The 20392-nt window shown below is 46.5% G+C and overlaps 1 protein-coding gene across 2 annotated transcripts in view; it reads left to right on the top strand.

The window, feature by feature from the left end:
• LOC138292157 (E3 ubiquitin-protein ligase DTX3L-like) overlaps positions 1-20392 on the top strand; it is a 337908-nt gene that overhangs the window by 189694 nt on the left and 127822 nt on the right. For both annotated transcript variants that reach the window (XM_069230576.1, XM_069230575.1), the window contains one exon: positions 132-1643. In XM_069230576.1, coding sequence (XP_069086677.1) covers positions 132-1643 — 1512 coding nt within the window. The remainder of the gene's footprint in view (positions 1-131; positions 1644-20392) is intronic.

Below are 20392 nucleotides of genomic sequence, written 5' to 3'. Positions count from 1 at the left end.
TTGGAACCAGTGTCCAAAGCCGGTAAGCCAAAGAATGATTCAGTGTCAGCAAAATATTAAAGTAATGTAAACATTATTCTCTTTTACCTACAGAAATAAAACCAAAATCTAATTATTTTTTCTGTCCTCAGCTTCATATGCAAACAACTGTAGAGTGGAACCTGCATACCGTTGAACTTCCTTTACGTGCCAAAGTCATTGAACTGATCAAGTCAAGCAATTTGAAATATACTGCATCATCAAATGAAACTGTAATATTAAAGGGCTCATTTGAAGACATGGCCCTCTTTAATCAGATGGTGATAGCTCTTCATAATAATGTTTTTGGTGAAAAGACGCCTGATAGAAGGGAGGGCGGACCTAATACAACGCGTGGGACCTTCACAGAGGATCAGAATGTGGAAGCCATCTTGTCAGAGAAGCAAGCACAGAACCAGCTGAGACTTTCTCTCTTTCATTATGAATACCTAAACCATGCATACCCAGACAAGATTTCCATTTTCAAGAATCGCCACAAGGTGGACATCCAGCCAGAGGTGCTCTTATCCTTTATAGACCAATTGCCAGGTAGACCACATCATAATGCAGCAGCACAGGAGGCATTCACGCAAATATTCCAAGCACTGATTAAAGATCTGGGACGCACAAAGGTTTCTATTGCAGATTCTGAGAGAACAAAAGTTGTGAGTACATTCGAAGAAATTCGGGAGAAGAAACCTTCCTTCATCCTGAATGAACTAGAGGGAGCATTCATGATTACTGGACCGGTGGATGGCTTAAAACAGGTGGAAACTGAGCTCATGGACCTACTCAAGGCCAAGTCCACGAGGAATGTGGCTCTTAGGATCAGACATGAATTGACAGCTAAATTCACAGCTATGGAAATCCCAAAAGCTCACTGGGAGCTTTTAGAGAACCTTTTTCAGAAAGAACTTGATACAATAAGGGCCAACTATCACATTCAGATAAAATGCCAAGTTCAGTCATCTGGGGACAATGTTCAGATTGTAACAGAGAACAAGAACAGTGCTACTGACCTATCTGGAAATGCCCTGCAGGCTTTTGCAAGTATGTATCAACATGCTATAACCAGCTGCACTGTCATGAATGTGGACACTGATTACAGTAATCGTGTGAGAGATCTGTATAGGAAGATGCAACCCACTTACTCGAGTGTGAAGTTAATAACATCCAGAGGAGGTGAACTCTCTCTGATCGGCATGCCACCTCATGTCGAGTCAGCTGTCCGATACATTAAAAAGCAACTAGGTGACAAAGTGTTTTTAAATCAGCACCGTGAACTGTGGGAAGATAGTGTCCGGTCTGGCTCACGAGCAGTGGCAAAGGAACTGACGGCAGCAGCCAGTTCGCAAGAAGAGGAGAACTGCAGTATCTGCTTAGACGCGTTCACTAATAAGATAACCACAAAATGTAAGCACTCCTTCTGCAAGGAGTGCTGGGAGAGAGCGATATCTACAAATTCTCAGTGTCCTATTTGTAAAACTGTCTATGGGGAGATGAAAGGTAACCAGCCTGACGGGAGAATGACACATGTAATACAAGAAAAGACTCCTCTTCCTGGATTTGGGTACCAGTGTGGCACCATTGAGATCTCCTATGTCTTCCACGATGGTGTGCAGTCGGTAAGTAAATGGATAATTCATTTGAAAGAAATGGAAATATATGTATTTCTATTGTTTCCAGATGAACGATGCTAGGAAGCGGAAGGAACCGACAAAATTACCTTCATGGTTCTTGCTCTTACTCTTTCGGTACTGCTGGGCATTACCCGTGCAGGCAATGTTGGGAAAAGGTTCTCTTACAAGAATACAGTCACTTTGAAATAAATTGCCGCTCTCTATGCAATAAGCTGTCCTCCGCTCGTGGGCTCTCTTTATACAGGCATTACAGGCCACCACAACTAGTTCTTACATGAAGGTAATGCACCACAAAACATGCTGTCTGAGGGGATGGAGAGGTGGGTGTGTGGAAGAAGGGAGGGCAAGCACTAAGAGTACCCTAATCACCATGAAGCTAATTTTTCCGTCCTCAGTCATCCTGTGCTCTGTTTGCTGAATGGTTGGGTAAACAGATGCAGCAGCTTAAAACCCCTAGAAAGGGGACGACAGCATTGCCCCAGCCAATATTCAAACAAACACATTGCCTAGAGCTCGCAAAAAGCATACATTAGCCCACTTTGCAGCCATAGACATGTGTGCAGTACGAATATCCTTTTGAAATATCATTGATGCTACACTTATTCTAGTGGAATAGGCATGCTGTAGGCTTTGAAGTGTAAGGTATTATCCACCTGGCTACAGATGCTGTAGCTGTTTTGTTGCTTGGGGTAAAAACTTCATAATGACAAACAGATGGTGAGATGGCCTGAAGGATTATGAGTCTAATGCGCTAAAAACAGGGCATAAAATTTGCTGCCAGTATTTTTGCGACCAGTAAAGAATTTGATAAACTGGCTTCCCTGTTTCCAAACAAACCCTTTTACATTCACAAAGAGGAAGGGGTTCCCGAAGGGTCTGTGTCCCTTTCGCAAATTTCTTAGTATCCCCTCCTTAAGAGTCAGAAATTTGTACTTCTCATAGCTAAACACATCTCGGTATGGTATGTATCAGTGTTTCTTTTGCTTAAAATCGAAAAACATTTACCGACTCCTAAAATAGTTTTAGTACATTGTAAAAAAGGTTTTGGCAGTCGAAGAATTGATTGAAACTGTGATTGTAAAACATTTGATACATCTGGCTAGTTGTCCTGTTCATCGCCTGCTCATGTGAAGAAGGTTGCAGACTCTTAAAGGATTCTGCTTCTACCTTTCTCAGCCCCTCTTTCCCTAAATGTAGAACACTACTGCAAGAATGTTGTTTCATAGAGGCTACCCCAGGTCTCTTCCAGTAGACTGAACTTACTAAGGGACCAAGTTCTCCCCTATTTTTGTTTTTGTAAGTAAAACATTGTTCTTGATTGATGGAATAACGTCTTCTTGGTAGAGGAGCGAATTGCTAAACCTAAACCCAGACAAATCCTTTTTATGAAAGCTTCTGTCCCGGAGGCTCCATAAGACATGGGTCTGAAGGTTATCACAGCTCAGTGGTCAAGGTGGCAGAAGGAGTCAGGATATTAAATCTAGGTTCCTTGCTGCATGTTGGACTCGAGGATCCATGATTAAATAAACACTTGGCTGGCAATTACAATTTTTGTATGGCAAATAGAAAGACTAGATTGTTTACGTTTTTTTTGGAAAGATGTTGTTACGGAATATGTACCCAAAAAGGGAACCAAGGGGATGACATGAATACAGGAGAGCCTTAAAAAACCTTTGATCTCTGAGCAACCATACCACAGTGAGAGGGTAGAATGATAAATGCTTCAAAGCTTATTTAGAGGATGCAGCTTTCTCCAGAAACAGGAAGGCGAGACCTACCAAATAATTTATTAACACTTAAATAAAATAAGATTCTGAGGTGGGATAAGATGAGATTTTTAGTAGATGAAATTCAGAAATGTAAGAGAAGGTAGAAGAACAGGACTGAGATTCTGTAGCCAAGCAGTGGGCGAGTGAGTCTTGATCAGCCAGTCTTTTATCTCAGGATGCAAATGGGTGCCTTGAAGATGAAGATGAGCCACCACCACTTAGAGAACTTATTTGAACATTCTATGAGCAGAGTTCAGGCCCAAAGGTAAAAATTGGTACTGCTAATGCTAATCTGCGACTGTCAATTACAATATTTTCCAATACCCTGTTCGATATATCACCCAGTCCTCAAATACAATGGGCTGTAAAATCTGAGCTAGTGTGAGCCTGTGAAGGTTTTTTTCTCAAACGAAATTGTTCTGTTCCTAAAGTTCTAAATTTGTTCAGATACTGCCGGTCGTACTGGATGCAATGGAGTATCTAGTGTTAATCCATAGGTCCTCTGGTTCTGTGGAACTAGCTTTACTGCTCACAGAAGAAGACGTTTTCACATTTTTTTATAAATCTGTTTATTGGGTTTTCTTCAGTACGTTTTCATGTGAAACAATATAAGAATGGAGAGAGAGTGCAATTTCCACCCAGCAGTGTTTTGTCATAGCACCGAGACAGCATAGGTATTCCATGCAGCTTAAGTAAGCTGTTGTCATCCATCACCGATCCACCACCTCCCATCGGATAACACAGTCCAGTACCTCATGCAGACTCATGCCTCTATGGGCTCCATATCTTTGCCTACTTTTGCCAGGCAGCCCCGCCCCTAGTACACCCTCTCTTCCACAGCAGTGCAGAAGTCCATTGCTAATGTCCAGTCCTTCACTGAGAGGGGCTTCAGGTGCCCTCCCTGGTCTGGCAATGTCCCGCTCAGCAACCAAGAGGCCTAGGGCCAGATGTAGCAAAAATAAAAATTGCGAGTCGCATTTTGCGAGTTGATGCGACTCGCAAAATGCGAGTCGCAAATTGGAATGTCAGAAACAAAAGCGATCAGATTTTGCGACTCGCAGCCGGACTCGCAACACTGTGTGCGAGTCCGCAGTTTGCGAGGTCGCTGTTTGCGAGTGTGCAAAAAACGAACTCGCAATTAGCGAGTGGGTGTCGCAAATTGTGATTACCTTCAAAATTGCTTGCAGGTGCAGCAGAACACTCCAGAAAGCATACCAGAACACTCTGGAAACTCTTCCTGGCACATGATGATGACATCACAGCCAGGAAGTTAACAAATACACCTGGGAGGAGGGCTCAACAGTGAGCAGTGTCTCTGCCACTGACAGTAGGGTGCTGAGGAGTGGTAGGCACAGCACCATGGACGCAGCAGGGACCAGCCAGGCTGGCAGGAGGGGAAGGAGATCATAGATAACAGCCAGGACAGATTAATGTGGCACATGGCGTTAATGTGCCACATGACTGGTTGGCATTTTCCTGCCCATGGACAATTTCAACTTGTATATAGTTTCTTCATGACATTAATAAAACAGTTATTTTTGTTCCACTTAACAAATGGTTAATAGGTGAGTATGGTGGGAGTTGACACGTACCGTCTAAAATATTGCATTGCAATGTGGTCCCGTCTCAGTCTGCCTTGATTAGCGATACTCCTATCCCCATGATGGCGATGTGGTTGTTCTTGCTCTTCATCATCAGGATCTGGGTTTGCAGGAGTGAGAGGTAGCCCACGTCGGGTGGCTATGTTGTGGAGGATGGCGCATGCGACCACAATTTTGAAAGCGGTAATGGGGGTGTATTGGAGGGCGCCTCCACTGCGGTGGAGGCATCTGAATCTTGCCTTCAGCAGTCCGAAGGTGCGCTCGATCAGGTTCCTGGTCCTCTTATGCGCACTGTTGTATTGCCTCTCTGATTCAGTTCTTGGTGTTAAAAACGGAGTCATGATCCAAGGCCTTAGAGCATATGCACTGTCACCTGTTGGGCACAAAAGTACACTGTTAGGAAGTCCAGATAGTCGTGCACAGTGACCTGTGTGTATGTCTGCAAGTGTCTGTGGCTCTACCTAGGAGGTAGCCGTCTCCGAATTCCCCACGTTCCAGGCGTTGATGTATCCCACTATGCCTAAAAATGTATGAGTCATGGGTACTGCCTGGAAACTTAGCTACGATGTCCTTGATGACGTAATGGGCATCACAAACAACCTGTATGTTGAGTGAGTGGGTACACTTTCTGTTGCGGAAAATGTGTTCCAGATTAGCAGGGGGGCATATTTGAATGTGTGTCCCATCTACACATCCAATGACATGGGGAAAGTGGGCAATGCGGTAAAAGTCCAGCTTGGTGCTGTTAATTTCTGCCTCATTCCTTGGTAAGTATATGAAGTGAGACCTGTGCGTGACTAAGGCATCTAGGAATGCCCTGAGGAACCTTGACACTGCACTTTGGGATACCCCACCTGCCACGGCAATGACCCCCTGATAGCTCCCTGAGGCCAAGAGGTGCAGTGCGCATAGTACTTGCACATGCGTAGGGATGGCGCAGCCACGCAGAGTCTTGTGTTCTAGCTGTGGTTTGAGTAAATCTATTAATTCTAGAATGGCTGCGCTGCTAAGGCGGTATTTATCATAGATCTCCTCTTCAGTTTGCTGGAAAAGAGTCTGTCTGGTTCTATATATCTTCTCCTGTCTGTGGCCCCTCCTCCTCCTATGCTGGGCTGCGTAGACTCTCCTCCTCACTGCTATCAGGTATATCTCCGCCATCTTGAGTAACCCAGGTGGCTTCTGGGTCTCCTTTTATACTTTGGTAATGGTTACCACCTGCTCTGAGTTAGTGGTAAATGGGACATGCAAACTGGGCTTTTTGCGACTAGTAGCAATTTGCGAGTTGCAATTGCATATGGGTTGCGACTCGCAAATTGCGACTCGCAATTTGCGGGTCGCAAAATGGGGTCGCAACAGATGCGACTCGCAAACGGATCCCATCGCTTTTTGCGAGTCGGAAATGGGCTTTTTGCATCCCATTTCCGATTTTGCACTGTCGCAAATTGCGATTCGGCCCGTTTGCGAGTCGCAAACGTTTGCTACATCTGGCCCCTAATGCTACCAGCTTCTTCTCTGCCGAATTCCAACCCCAGCCAGACAAGATGACCAGTGCTGCCAATGTAGTGTTAACCGAGATGCTCAGCCACAACATCTGGCCCAATATTGCATGTCTATTGGCCCAATACTTGCTTCTCCCTGGGCATTCCCAAACCATGTGAATGAAATGGTCCAAAGCACTTCTACAGCATGCGCACATTGAACTTGGACTCTTCTCTATTTTGTGTCGGTGTACAGGGGTGAAGTAGACTCTGTGAAAGTATTTAAACTGTATGCGACAGAGTATCATGGGGATCACACCTTCCCTTGCAGCCTTTTGGCTTCAACCCAGCTTTCGTCATCTAGTGGACCTAGTTGTTATCCTATTTCTACCTGTGCGTCTGTCACATTTGCTATTAGGCCCTGTACAATCGGGAAATAGCTTTTCCCCCCATCTGCTCAAGCATCAGTTGGGACTGCAGTGGACTGAACTCAGGGCCCTCTTTCAATCAATCCTTTGAGATATCCAGTGCATGTTCAATCTGGAGATAACAGAAGCACTGGGTTCTATGGAGATCAAGCTTCTGCAGGTAACCAAATGCTTTAATGTGAGAGGTTACCCATTTATATACTACCCTAGAACTAACAGCATCCCAGCCCGAGAAGCCCTGTATCTAAGAGACCTCCAGTAACCATGTACTCTACCTTAGCGGGGGTCACCTTCGTAATCTGGCCAAGCCATTTCATCTCCCAGAGTGCCTGGTGCCTGGGGGAACAAACGCCCACCAGTGGTGTCGGCATGGATGAAGAGCCTAATGTACTGTGAAAACAACTTTGAGCCCCATGCGGCTTTACATACAGCCACCTCTCGGCCTAAGGACATCTGGCATCCTTTAGGAGGTTATTTAGTAACAGTGGGGTCACAAAGATCACGGAACAAATCTAGTTTGAGACTCCCTGTTAGCAAGCCAGTAAAAGAGTTTGCCTGCCTTGTCTCCTAACTTGTATAGTCTGTATTTTGAGTCTAGAATAACTATTTTGGCCTGTTTCCATAACATCGTATTCAGAGCCTCTCTATTTCTAAAGCCTGTGACACTGGTGCCAGGGGGCCTGGGCCTCGTTCTCCTTAAAGTCGCAAATTTAGTTTTTTATGGCAATCTATTCCCTCAGTTTTATTTTTTTCGTTTCATACCATAGGAGATCATTTTTCTGCTTAGGACCGCTTTCACTGTTTCCCATACTGAAACCCAAGAGGGTCAGAATCCTTATTAAATTTGAAGAATTTAATAAAGACCTTGCAGAGCCGTGCTTGAAAGTTGTCTTTGGTTAGATGCAAGGTATTCATGCACCAGTTAGCCCAGTTTTCTCTCTTCGGGCATCCCATGACCATCAACTCATTCGACAAGCACACAGGACAGGACGCTGGAGTTTGTGATCTCACAGAACAGTCCAACTGAGGCAAAGAGGTAGTTCAGCCTGGATTGGGTGTGGTGTCCACATGATTAGTGGATGTACACGAGTCTCCAGACATCATAGAGGGCCTAAGACTGTACCCAGCTTTAAAGTGCTGTGTACCTTTAATAGGAGGAGGAACTGGTAGTATCCAAATTAAAATCTACAACCGGGTTAAAGTCCCCCCAGCAGCAACATTCCCGGTTGGGTCTTGGGTAAAACAGCAGCTAGTCTCAGCAGTGTGTTGCCAGTAAGTGTGAGCGGAACATATACGCTGGCGATGGTGTGCGTTCTAGGAACCCCGCAATCCACACTGACCGACCTAATTGGTCATTGGTCGCAGTTTTCACTTCCGAGGAGGAGTATCGTCACCCCCCTGAAGTCCCTGGCATATCTGGAAAGGAAAACCCATGGTTTAACTGTGTCTGCCTAGGAACTGGAATTTCGTTCTCAGTAGATGTGTCTCTTGTAAGAACAAGATGGCTGAGGCCCACTTCCTGGCATGTGCCAAGATTGTGCCACTTTTGATCTTATTATTCAACCCATTTACGCTCCAGGCAACCACCTTGTACACCCAGTGGGTGATATCAAGTGACTGATATGCAGCGGTGGACCATATCTCTTGACAAAAGAAGCGGGTTGCTTGACAACAGTTAAACACAACACCAAAACTTTCTCATCTGTCCCCCAACTCCACACTTTGAGAACTGAAGTATCTAACACCCATTAAATGAAAACTAGCTAACCAACCTGGAGGCGGCCTCAGGCTATGTCATGCCATTGTGCACACTAGAAAGACAATAAGGCCCATATTTATTCTTTTTTAGCACCTCATTTGCGTAGTTTTTTAACGCAAAAGCGGTGCAAACTTACAAAATACAATGGTATTTTGTAAATTTGTGCCTATTTTGCGTCAAAAAACTATGCAAATGCGGCGCAAAAAAAGTATAAATATGGGCCTAAATCAATTAAATATAGCCTTAGGGCATTGTGGTGCTCCAGTGACTTTTCAAGAGTGTGTGCCCCGTGATGGGCTGCCCGTACGCGTGACCTACAGTTCCTCCAATAGAGCCAAGTCATCCACTAGAGTGGAGGACTGTGGAGTCTCCATCCATAAACAATCATTTGCAATGCAACGGGTCTCGCATTTCTCCGAGTTAGAGCTATTAGCAGTTGTAAACTCCCAACCGGACTTTTCTTGCCTCATTAAATGAAAAAAATGAGCGAGATCGCCCTGCTACAGTTCACTCATAATGAAACCTATCGGCAAAAGTGCAATTATCTAAGTAACCAGCAAAAGTGCAATTAACTATGTAACAGGGTCAATGTCATGCAAAGCGCTTTACTTCTGCCCAAGAGATCGCACTGCGAAAAAAAAGAAAAAGTAGTCCACAAACCGGACCGAAAACAGTGAACCTCGTATGTTTTCGGTACTTGGTCGCTGCGTTCGAGGAGGGCTAACTGGAAAAGGCATGACGTATGCATGCCTTCCACTAATGAAAGCAAGTAGATTTTAATTGCCATGCCCACGAACCAATGAAAGACAATGACGTGACATGGACAGGGCTCCGAGCCCTTTTCTAACTACTGCAGCGTCTCGCTAGCAATGCACATTTGCAAGCAATGCGCATGCACAAGCGCATGCTAGTACAGGCTCGACCCTAAAAAGATAGGACTGTCCTAACATTTTATCTACAAAGAGCCTTCGCTCGTAAAGATAATACTCATAAAATACCTTTGTGAATATAAAAAAATAGTAAACGTACACAAGAGTGTAAATTTACCTTTGTGACTCAGACCCTTACTGTTTAAAGTATATACTTATAAGCTGAAAGAATACTGGCTTTAGGTGATTTTTCTAACTTTTGTACCGGTAGGTACATTGAAATACCAGTCATGTCGGTATAAAACTGGCCAGGTGGCAACTCTACCTAGAATCAGGGAGGGACCATCTAACACTACAGACATATTTTGCTGACTCAAATACTCTCGACCCAGCATTGAATACATCTGTCTATCTGAAAATGAAAACTAGCATTGGCAAAGTCAATAGGTTTTGCCTTTGAGAGCTATTGGCTTTTTCAATGTTCTGTAGTCAGGCTGTCCAGCAGCACGGCTGCAGTGCAGTATGGCTAAAAGTAATAACAATAACGCTCTACTTTGCAGAAAGCACTCGCTGAGTCATCACTTTTTAAAAAAAATTGGCCATGTGCTCCCCAGAGGCAACACAGAGGTACAATGGAAGGTGGGTAGTGGGACAAGCAGACAGACAACCGAGTGTGGATGCAGGGGCAAGTGGCCAATGGAGGATGAGCTGCGAGCAGAAAGACACCTGTGGGTCAAAGGGATGGGCTGCGGACAACAATATGAACAACAAAGAGTAGGTGTAAGGAGCATGGGCAACCCACGGACAACAGAGAGTGGGTAGGAGGGGTGGGGGCAACAACACAGACAAAGGAGAGTGGGTAAGAGGCGTGGGGGCAACCACATAGACAGTACTCTGAAGAAGTACACAAGGGACACAGCTTGAAAACACACACGCTGGAAGAGTGCTTAAAAACAATAAGTAGCACCTCAAACACTGAGCAGGGGTAGGACACAAGTAAGGCATAGATGCTCCAGGGGTGGGACAAACACACTGTGAGGATGGAAGCCTGCGGGAACTGACGAACAAGAAGCAAGCAAATGAGAGTGACAGTGAAGCCAACCAATGGTAAGCAACATGGAGCTATTAAAACCACTGTAATGTAACAAGAGGTCTCTAACAAAAACACACCACTTTAAGGAATAGGAGTTAGCACAAGAAAGAAGCCCTTCTTTTCCAGAAGGGTAAGCACCATAGAAGCCAATCCCTCTGAATCTGGATATGCAGTTGGTGAGACACATATCCAGAGGTAAAACTCATATCGGCATAAGGACGCTTTAACATTTAGGGCTTCAAATTCTAATAAAGGACAGCGTTCTTGCTAGAGAATCTTTATCTGTGCCTACGGCCACAGGCAATTCACAACCAGTTTCCAAGGAAAACGATCAGTACAACAGAGTAAATGTTAAGTAAATAAACAAATGCTTTCATAAAATGTCTGAATAACTGATTAGATGTATAGCGCTCATATTATCCCGAAGGATCTCTTGGTGAGGATCTAATGAAAGCAGCTGAAGTTAATCAAGTGCGAAACAATTTTATTACTGAAAGACATGATGAATTTGGTCAGCTTAATGTCAAGCAGTTGTGTATTCCAATAAATTGGTGCTGGACAGAAAAGCATCCACCCACTCTGGATGACATTTTAAAACAGGGTGTGTCCATTAGATGAAGATCGCTAGTGGTTGTACAATGTTTTAGACAGGTGGTAAGGTAGGCATCGTCCAGATCAGGAAAACTCCTACAGATCAGGCATCTTATTTCGAAATAGATGCTTTTTTGTCAGCCAGTATGGGACTTTTCTGAAAGCAAAAATGTGGTCTTGCCTTTTGATACCTGAAACCAGATGAACTGCTGCACTGTGCACCCTTGAAGTAAAATAAAGCTGGTAAGTTGGCCTACGCAGTAATGAAGTAACCAATCGGCCATTCACGGTGGAACCTGCCACTCATAAGGAGTACACGTCATAACAGTAAGGACCAGGTTTAAGTTGCACTGTGCCATCAAGAAGGACTTAAACAGAAACATAAGTTGTAACCTTTTTAAGAAACACATTGCAGCCAGGGTTTTGAATAAGGACAGTTGTTCCAGCAAATGCAAAAAGGCCAAGAGGGGCAACAGGTAACCTTCAACTGTCTCCAGAGGCAAACCTTGCTGGGCCAAAAACAAAGCAAACAACACATCCAGCAGTTTTGCCTGCAAGGCTTCACAAATATGTCCTTGTTCCCTGCATACACAGATTTGGTGGCAGGGCACCTGGCTGCCAAGATGACATCAATGCCCTCAGGAGGAGTATCACAGCAGATCAACTGTCATCGCTCAGTCTTGAAGAATGGAGGGGCAGGTTGTGCAGGCTTGGCTGCCTGACTCTGCTCTGCTGCTTTGAGTACTTCAAGAGTTGTAGTGAAAATCGTCAGTGTTAACTTGAAGTAAATAGCTGTAAGATTAGCAGTATTAGTTTATTTTTCCATTTCCTTTCTCTTTAATTAAATTTCCTCTATAACTGAACAAACGCTTTCACTCAGATCACACTGTCCTTAGAACTGCTATGAGAGGAGCAGAAAGTCAGTAGCCTGCCCCAGTTATTTATGTGGAACTTCTTCAGGCTCCAATTTAGCCTTTCTGTTAGGGAGCACTTTCCTCCAGAAAATGAACCATAGTTCTACTAAACTGTATTTGTATTGTGTGTTATTGGTATTTATATAGTGTTTACTACCCTGATGTGGTGCTGGCACACTTTTGCATATGGGTAGCACGCTACTCAGTGGAAACCAGTATTACTGGTTAGGACACACTTAAGGAATACAATTGTAGCAGCCAGTTTAATATAATGTTGATGATATTTTCATGCAGTTTGTGAAAGTCTTCTCGAGCAAATATGTTATGCAGTTCTCATGTACTTTCAAGTATTGTGTTTTCATCATGCAGATAACATACAATATAATAGTTTTCTTGTATAGGATTTATGATGGGATTATTTACATGAATGTGAATATTGCCCTGCAAATATGTGTGTATACACACATATATATACACAAATAAATGCCAAAGCAGTAGCTCCCAAGGTTGTGGGACTGTGGAATCGCTCAGCTCGAAAAGTCCTGCAGGACCTAACAAGTGAAACCCCTTTTCCGATATACCTGACTTTCAAGATGGTACCAGTGGCACTTCATGTGCCAGAGCAGTGGTAGCAGCCTTGGCTCTGGTGGAATGGGCCTTCAAACCCCCAGGGGACTGCCTTTTGGTCACTGCATAGCAGATCTTGATGTAGAGGACTATCCACCTTGAGAGTGTCCTTTTGTTTACTGCCTTGCCTTTCTTTGCCCCCAAAGAACCCTACAAAGAGCTGATCATACACCCAATGGACTTTGGTGCAAGCGATGTAGAAATCTAAAGTTGTTTTCGGATCCAGCAGATGAAGTCACTACTCCTCTTTTGAGGGGTGAGGCAGGCCAAAGAACATTGGAAGAGTGACAGACTGTCCAATGAGACAGCTGCACAGAGAGAGCTTGGAGTTCATTCATGTGATGAGCCGAGGTCACCATAACCAGAATCACAGTCTTCAAAGTCAGGAGACGTAACAGACAGCTGCGCATGGGTTCAAATACACATGAGAAAACGAAAAAACAAATTAAGATCACTCTGTGGTATCTCAAAGGGTTTTGTCGGAAATAAATTAGTCAGACCTTTCAAAAATCTCACCACAACAACTGATTTCAACAGGACCAATAAACATAAAAAGACAAAAGGGGCTGACAGATAACAGTACCCAATGCAAATCCTTGCTGAATCAAAGATAGTACAAACAATGGGACTTTCAACAGTTTGGCTTAGAATGAATCTGTATTGGGAGCACCACATCAGGCTACAAATGTCCCAGTGCCCATCGTAATCAGAATTAGTGGAAGGATGCTTGGCAGCCAGGATGATATTCACAACTTTAGGAACAGAATTAAATGCTGTAAACTGCTGCTTTTAGTCTCCCCAAATGGAGATGCAGAATCTGTCACGACCTACTCGTTGTCTGTGGCCCACTGGAAATGTGGTGAGGTTCTTGTTCTTATAGGTTCTGCCTTGGCCCAGATAGGGGCGACCCTTTCTGGTAGCCACGGTGCTGCTGACAGAGGGAACGCCAAAGGCAGTCCGTGCCCTCCCGAATGAGTCCCCAAGGGGAAAAAAAACAAAAGGGGAAAAACCTCAAAAAGGAACTCCTGAAACAAAAAACAAAAGGTAAAAATATATCGGAACAAAAGGCAAAAAGGACAAGAAAAAGCTGGAACAGGCTCAGAAAATCAATATCTGACACAGAAGAACAGGAGCGAAGATTACCACCCAAAGGAAGTGTTGCAGCGCAAAGAGGACAGGACTCACACACCTTATATACCCAAAGAACAGAAAGTGACTGGCAGAAAGTAAAAGACACCATATTGGATTGGGAACAAATCATAGAATTCCATAGGAAAAGGGAGAGTGGGGAGAGGCAGGAACTAACGGGGCGCGCCACGCCAATTCAGTAGCGAGGCCCCATGCCCAATCTGGGGCCTCGACAAAAATAAGAAAGTGCAGGGGCGCGGCGCATCCTACTGCCGTGCGCTGCGTCCCGAGCCGAATGGGGGGCTCGCGCTGCATGCCGCGGCGCAATAGTAGGTCCCCCCCGGAGCTCCAGGTTTGTGCGGAAACAGACGAAAAAATTGACGAATCAGAAGAGGGACGTGAACAGAAGAGGCATCTTCCCAAGAACATTCACTAATAGGATAGCTTTTCCAATTAATAACATACTGAAGATGGTTCCAGAATATACAAGAGTCACATATTTCCTGTACTTCATGTTCAGGTTCATCATCCACCAACAAAGGGGGAGGACATGTGTATTGTCAGGAAAAAGGATCATGTGTATACGGTTTCAAGCGAGAGACATGAAAGACTGGATGGATTTTCTAGGTTCGAGGTAAACGGAGACGGAAAGTTACAGGGTTAATTTTCTGAAGAATACAAAAGCTTCCGTAGTACCTCGGCTTAAACTTATTTTGGGAAAGACGTAGAGGCTAAAATTTTGAAGACAGCCAGACTTTATCTTGGATGTGATAAGCTGGAGCCTCACTGCGTTTCTTATCAGCCAGTCTTTTCATGTATCATTTAGTGACTAATAGATTAGATCGAATCATTCTTTGAATTCTATGTAGTCGTTTGGAAAGAGAGGTGATAGCGGGAAGAGTAGAGGAGATCTTATGAGTAGTAGGAAAAGAAGTGGGATGGAATCCATATGAACAGAAAAAAGGAGTGACCTCGGAGGCACTATAGACAGTGTTATTGTAAGAAAACTCTGCAATGGGAAGATAAGTGCTTCAGTTACTGTGAGTGGAGTTACAGAAACCACGAAGATATTTCTCAAGTCCCTGGTTGAGACGTTCGGTCTGCCCATTGGTTTGGGGATGAAATCCAGATGGTAACGCTACATTGATGTTTAAGATCTTACAGAAGTGTTTCCAGATCCGTGATATGTATTGAGGTCCCATGTTTGACACAATGCTTTGGGGGAGACCGTGGGGATGAAAAATGTGTTAAATAAAGATCTGACTCAATTCTTGTGAGGTTGGTAATGCCTTCAAAGCGGTGAAATGAGCCTTCTTATTAAAGGAATCTACTGTAACCATTATAACTCGGTTTCCTGCTGATGGAGGTAATGAGCACATTAAGTCGGTTGATATTGTGTGCCAAGGAGCTGGTGGAACTGGTAATGGTTGAAGTAGTCCTGCGGGCCTATTACGGGGTACTTTCATTTGGGCACAAGTAGGGTAAGATTTCATGTATCTTTCGGCATCTTGTTTCAATGTAGGCCACCAAAAGGAGAGGAGAAATAATTCCTGCGTGGCTTTTATACCCCGATGACCAGCTACTGGGGAATCATGACTCATCTGAAGTGCCTTTTCTTGCACTTTTTTAGAAGGGAGAAATAAGATGTCTTTGTAATAGTAGTATCCTTTATGTTCACATATCTTGGGACGCAGATCCTGTAGATCTTGTTCTGAAAGGGTTGAGTATTCAGATTGTATTTCATCTAGGAATGACTGGACTACACCAATTATCTTGTCTGGTTCATGTAGATATTGTGATGGGGTATTAGAACTGTCGGGATAACAGCGAGATATGGCATCGGCCAGAATGTTTTGAGATCCTGGAATATAGGTAACATAGAAATCGTACTGACTAAAGAAAAAGGCCCAACGAGCCTGTCAACTGTTTCGACACTGAAATTGCATAAGCATTGCAGATGACGATGGTCCGATCTTACTTCAAAAGGCTCCTTAGAACCCATGAGAAACTGTCTCCACTCTTGGCAGGCAGTCTTTAGAGCCAACAGTTCCCTTTCCAGTACTGAATAATGTTGTTCAGAATCAGAGAGCACATGGGATAGGTAAAAGATCGGATGTTCTAAACCATTGTCGTCTTGTTGTTGTAGTAATACTGCCCCGATGGCTCTTTCGGAAGCGTCCGTAACAACAATAAATTGTTTAGTGGTGTCCGGATGTCTCAGTATGGGTGCTTGGGTGAAGGCCTGTTTTAGTTTTTGAAAAGAAGTCTCAGCCATGTCTGTCTAGATGAACCCATTTCGCAGACTCTCTTTTTTGAGAGTTTGTGTAATTTGACTGGTTTGTTTCGCAAAGTCCAGGATAAATTGACAGTAGAAGTTGGCCAGCCCTAAGAAACATTGAGTTTCCTTGATTGATGAAGGGGATGGCCAATCTAGAATGGCTTGAACCTTTTCCGGATCCATAGAGATACCAGTTGGACTGATATGATAGCCTAATAATTCACCTCAGTCTTATCAAATTTGCATTTCTCCGGTTTACAGTAAAGTTGATGTTGCCTGAGTCTATTTAAGACATGCTTAAAGTGTGTGGAATGAAGTTTAGGGTGTCTGGAATATATGAGGATATCGTCCAAATAAATTACTACAGTGTGGTTTAACAAGTCGGAGAATATGGAATCCATAAATCTTTGAAACACTGAGGGGGCGTTATTTAAGCCAAAAGGCATTACTTTATATTCATAATCAATCAATCAATCAATCAATCACATTTATAAAGCGCGCTACTCACCCATAAGGGTCTCAAGGCGCTGGGGGGGAGGGGGTCAGTGCTCGAAGAGCCAGGTCTTGAGCTGCCTTCTGAAGGGGAGGTGTTCGGGTATGGCGCGAAGGTGACTGGGCAGGGAGTTCCAGGTCTTCGCTGCCAGAAAAGAGAAGGATTTTCCTCCGGCGGTGGTTTTGCGGATGCGGGGAACGGCTGCCAAGGCCTGACCGGTGGAGCGCAGAGTGCGCGGAGGGGTGTAGAAGGAGACGCGGGAGTTGATGAGTTTGGGTCCGAGGTTGTAGAGGGCTTTGTGTGCGTGGGTGAGGAGTCTGAAGGTGATCCTCTTGTTGACCGGGAGCCAGTGGAGTTTTCTCAGGTGTCCGGAGATGTGGTGGTGGCGAGGTATGTCCAGGATGAGTCGTGCTGCGGCGTTCTGGATCCGTTGAAGTTTCCTCTGCAGCTTAGTGGTGATGCCGGCGTACAGAGTGTTCCCGTAGTCCAGGCGGCTGGTGACGAGGGCGTGGGTGACGGTCTTCCTGGTGTCGATGGGGATCCAGCGGAAGATCTTGCGGAGCATGCAGAGGGTGTTGAAGCACGCTGAGGTCACCGGGTTGACCTGTCTGGTCATCGAGAGGGAGGAGTCCAGGATGAAGCCGAGGTTGCGTGCGTGGTTGGTCGGTTGGGGAGTGCTGCCTAGGGCCGGGGGCCACCAGGAGTCGTCCCATGCGGAGGGGGTAGGGCCGAGGATGAGGACCTCCGTTTTATCTGTGTTCAGTTTCAGTCGGCTGTCTGTCATCCAGGTCGCTACTTCCTTCATGCCGTCGTGCAGTCTGGTCCTTGCTGATGTGGGGTTGTTGGTGAGGGATAAGATGAGCTGGGTGTCGTCGGCGTAGGATATGATGTCGAGTCCGTGTTTGCGTGCGATGTTTGCCAGGGGGGTCATGTAGACGTTGAATAGGGTGGGGCTGAGGGAGGATCCTTGGGGTACGCCGCAGATGATCTCCGTGGCTGCGGATCTGAAGGGGGGGAGGCGGACTCTCTGGGTCCTTCCGGAGAGGAAGGAGATGACCCATTCCAGGGCCTTGCCTCTGATGCCGGCGCTGCAGAGGCGGTCTATCAGGGTGCGGTGGCAGACCGTGTCGAAGGCTGCAGAGAGATCCAGGAGAATGAGGGCCACGGTTTCACCCTTGTCGGTCAGGGCTCGGATGTCGTCCGTGGCTGCGATGAGGGCGGTTTCGGTGCTGTGGTTGGCCCTGAATCCGAACTGAGTGGAGTCGAGGGAGTCGGAGGTTTCCAGGGCGGCGGTGAGTTGAGCGTTGACGATTTTCTCAATCACTTTGGCGGGGAACGGTAGGAGGGAGATAGGCCGGAAGTTTTTGAGTTCGGTGGGGTCTGCTGTAGGTTTCTTTAAGAGGGCGTTGAGTTCTGCGTGTTTCCAGCTTTCAGGGAAGGTAGCAGTGGTGAGGGAGGCGTTGATGACGTCTCGGAGGTGGGGTGCGATGATGTTGTCGGCCTTGTTGTAAATGTGGTGAGGACAGGGGTCGGAGGGTGATCCCGAGTGGATCGAGTTCATGACGCGGGTGGTTTCCTCGGTGGTGGTAGGGTTCCAGGCGAGGATGGTGGAGATGTCGTTTGCGGCTTCCGGGGGCGGGTTCATGTTGGTGGTCGTGAAGCTGTTGTAGATGTCGGCAATCTTACGGTGGAAGAAGGTCGCGAGGGAGTCGCAGAGGTCCTGTGAGGGAGGGATGGGGTTGGTTTCTGCGTCCGGGTTGGAGAGCTCTTTGACGATGCCAAATAGTTCCTTGCTGTTGTGGGCGTTGTTGTCAAGTCTGTTCTGGTAGGCTGTTTTTCGTGCGGTGCGGAGGCGTTGGTGGTGTTGGCGGGTGGTGTCCTTGAGAGCTTTCAGGTTTTCCTCTGTCGGGTTGAGGCGCCATGTCTTCTCGCGGAGGCGGCATTCTTTCTTGGAGTTTTTGAGTTCGGTGGTGAACCAGGAGTTTTTCTTGTGGTTGTTGGTGTTGGTTTGGGTCTTCAGAGGGGCCAGGAGGTTGGCGCAGTCGGAGATCCAGTTGGTGAGGTTGTTGGCGGCCTCGTTGGGGTTGCTGGTGCTGGTGGGTTGGTTCAGGGAGAGCGTTGCTGCGAGTTGTTCTGTGGTGATTCGGTTCCAGTATCTTTTTGGTGGTTGCCGGGTGTGGTGATGCACGGTGGTTTTCTTGAAGCTGAAGTGGACGCAGCTGTGGTCCGACCATGTGAGTTCGGTGGTGTGGCTGAAGGTGATGTGTTTGCTTGAGGAGAAGATGGGGTCGAGCGTGTGTCCGGCGTAGTGGGTGGGGGTGTTGACCAGTTGTTTCAGTCCCAGGTTGGCGAGGTTGTCTAGAACGGCGGTGGTGTTGTTGTCGGTGTGGTTCTCCAGGTGAAAGTTGAGGTCTCCTAGGAGGATGTAGTCGGTGGATGAGAGTGCGTGGGGGTTGACGAAGTCTGCGATGTCTTCGCTGAACTTGGTGCGGGGTCCTGGTGGTCTGTACATGAGGGTGCCTCTTAGGGTTGTCTTGGGGTCGATGTGGATCGCGAAGTGGAGGTGTTCGGCGTCGGGAAGTGAGTTGTCGGTGTGGGTCGAGATGCTGATGGAGCTTTTGTGTGCGATGGCGATGCCTCCTCCGGTGCGGTTGAGGCGGTCTCTCCGGATGATTTTGTAGCCGTCGGGGATGGCTATGGCGATGTCGGGTGCCGAGGAGGGGTTCATCCAGGTCTCGGTGAGGAAGGCGATGTCTGGGTTCGTTGAGTTGATGAGGTTCCACAGTTCGATGGCGTGCCTGTGGACGGAGCGGGTGTTGACCAGGATGCATTCGAGGTTGCTTCCGGGGGCGTCGTTCTTGGTGGTGGCGGTGTGGGTCCGTAGGCAGGTGAAGCGGCAGTTGCTGCAGGTGAAGGGTCCGTGGGTACGTTTGGGGGTGGCGCGGTAGCAGCCCGGCGCGCGGCCGGGGTTGAGGTTGGCGAGGGTGGCGGAGTCATAGGTCAAGCGGGGGGCACGGGGGCCAGGGGTTCGGGCACTAGGCGCGGTCCAGGCGCGGACGGGCGCAGACGGGCTTGCCTTAGGCGTGCCTTCGGCGCGCCAGCGGCACGCCCGCTGCGCGCATCCGCTGCGCGGCCTCGCAGCCGCCGCCATTTAAGGGGTAGGTGGGGAGGCGGGGTCAGCTGGGAGGCGGGAGGTGGGCGGGCAGGGGAGCTGGAAGCGGCAAAAAAGAGCGGCAAAAAAGAGCGGCAAAAAATGGCGGGAAAAGCACGGTAGGAGCGGCGGGAAAAGCGGCAAGACGGCAAAAAGGGAACAAGAGCCTACTAAATCTACTAATAATGTCCAAAAGGAGTCCAAAAGGCAGTCTTCCACTCATCTCCCTCCTTAATGCGCAAGAGATGATAGGCTCCGCGAAGATCTAATTTTGTGAACCTTTGTGCCCCTCTGACAGAATGTCTTTGATCAGGGGAAGTGGATATCGATCTTTTATGGTGATTTTATTTAATCCACAGAAGTCTATACAGAGGCAATGATCTTTCGTCTTTTTAGGTATGAAGAAGAGTGGAGCCCCCGCTGGAGAAGAAGATGGTGTAATAAGACCACTGTGTAGATTTTCTTGAAGATAATGCTTGAGAATCTTTCTTTCTGGTTCAGTGAGAGAATACATTCTCCCAAAAGGAACAATTGCTCCAAGTTCCAGGGGAATAA

The sequence above is a fragment of the Pleurodeles waltl genome, chromosome 4_2, assembly GCF_031143425.1.
Source record: "Pleurodeles waltl isolate 20211129_DDA chromosome 4_2, aPleWal1.hap1.20221129, whole genome shotgun sequence".
In the NCBI taxonomy this organism is placed as follows: domain Eukaryota; kingdom Metazoa; phylum Chordata; class Amphibia; order Caudata; family Salamandridae; genus Pleurodeles; species Pleurodeles waltl.
This window is presented reverse-complemented; position numbering and strand designations above follow the sequence as displayed.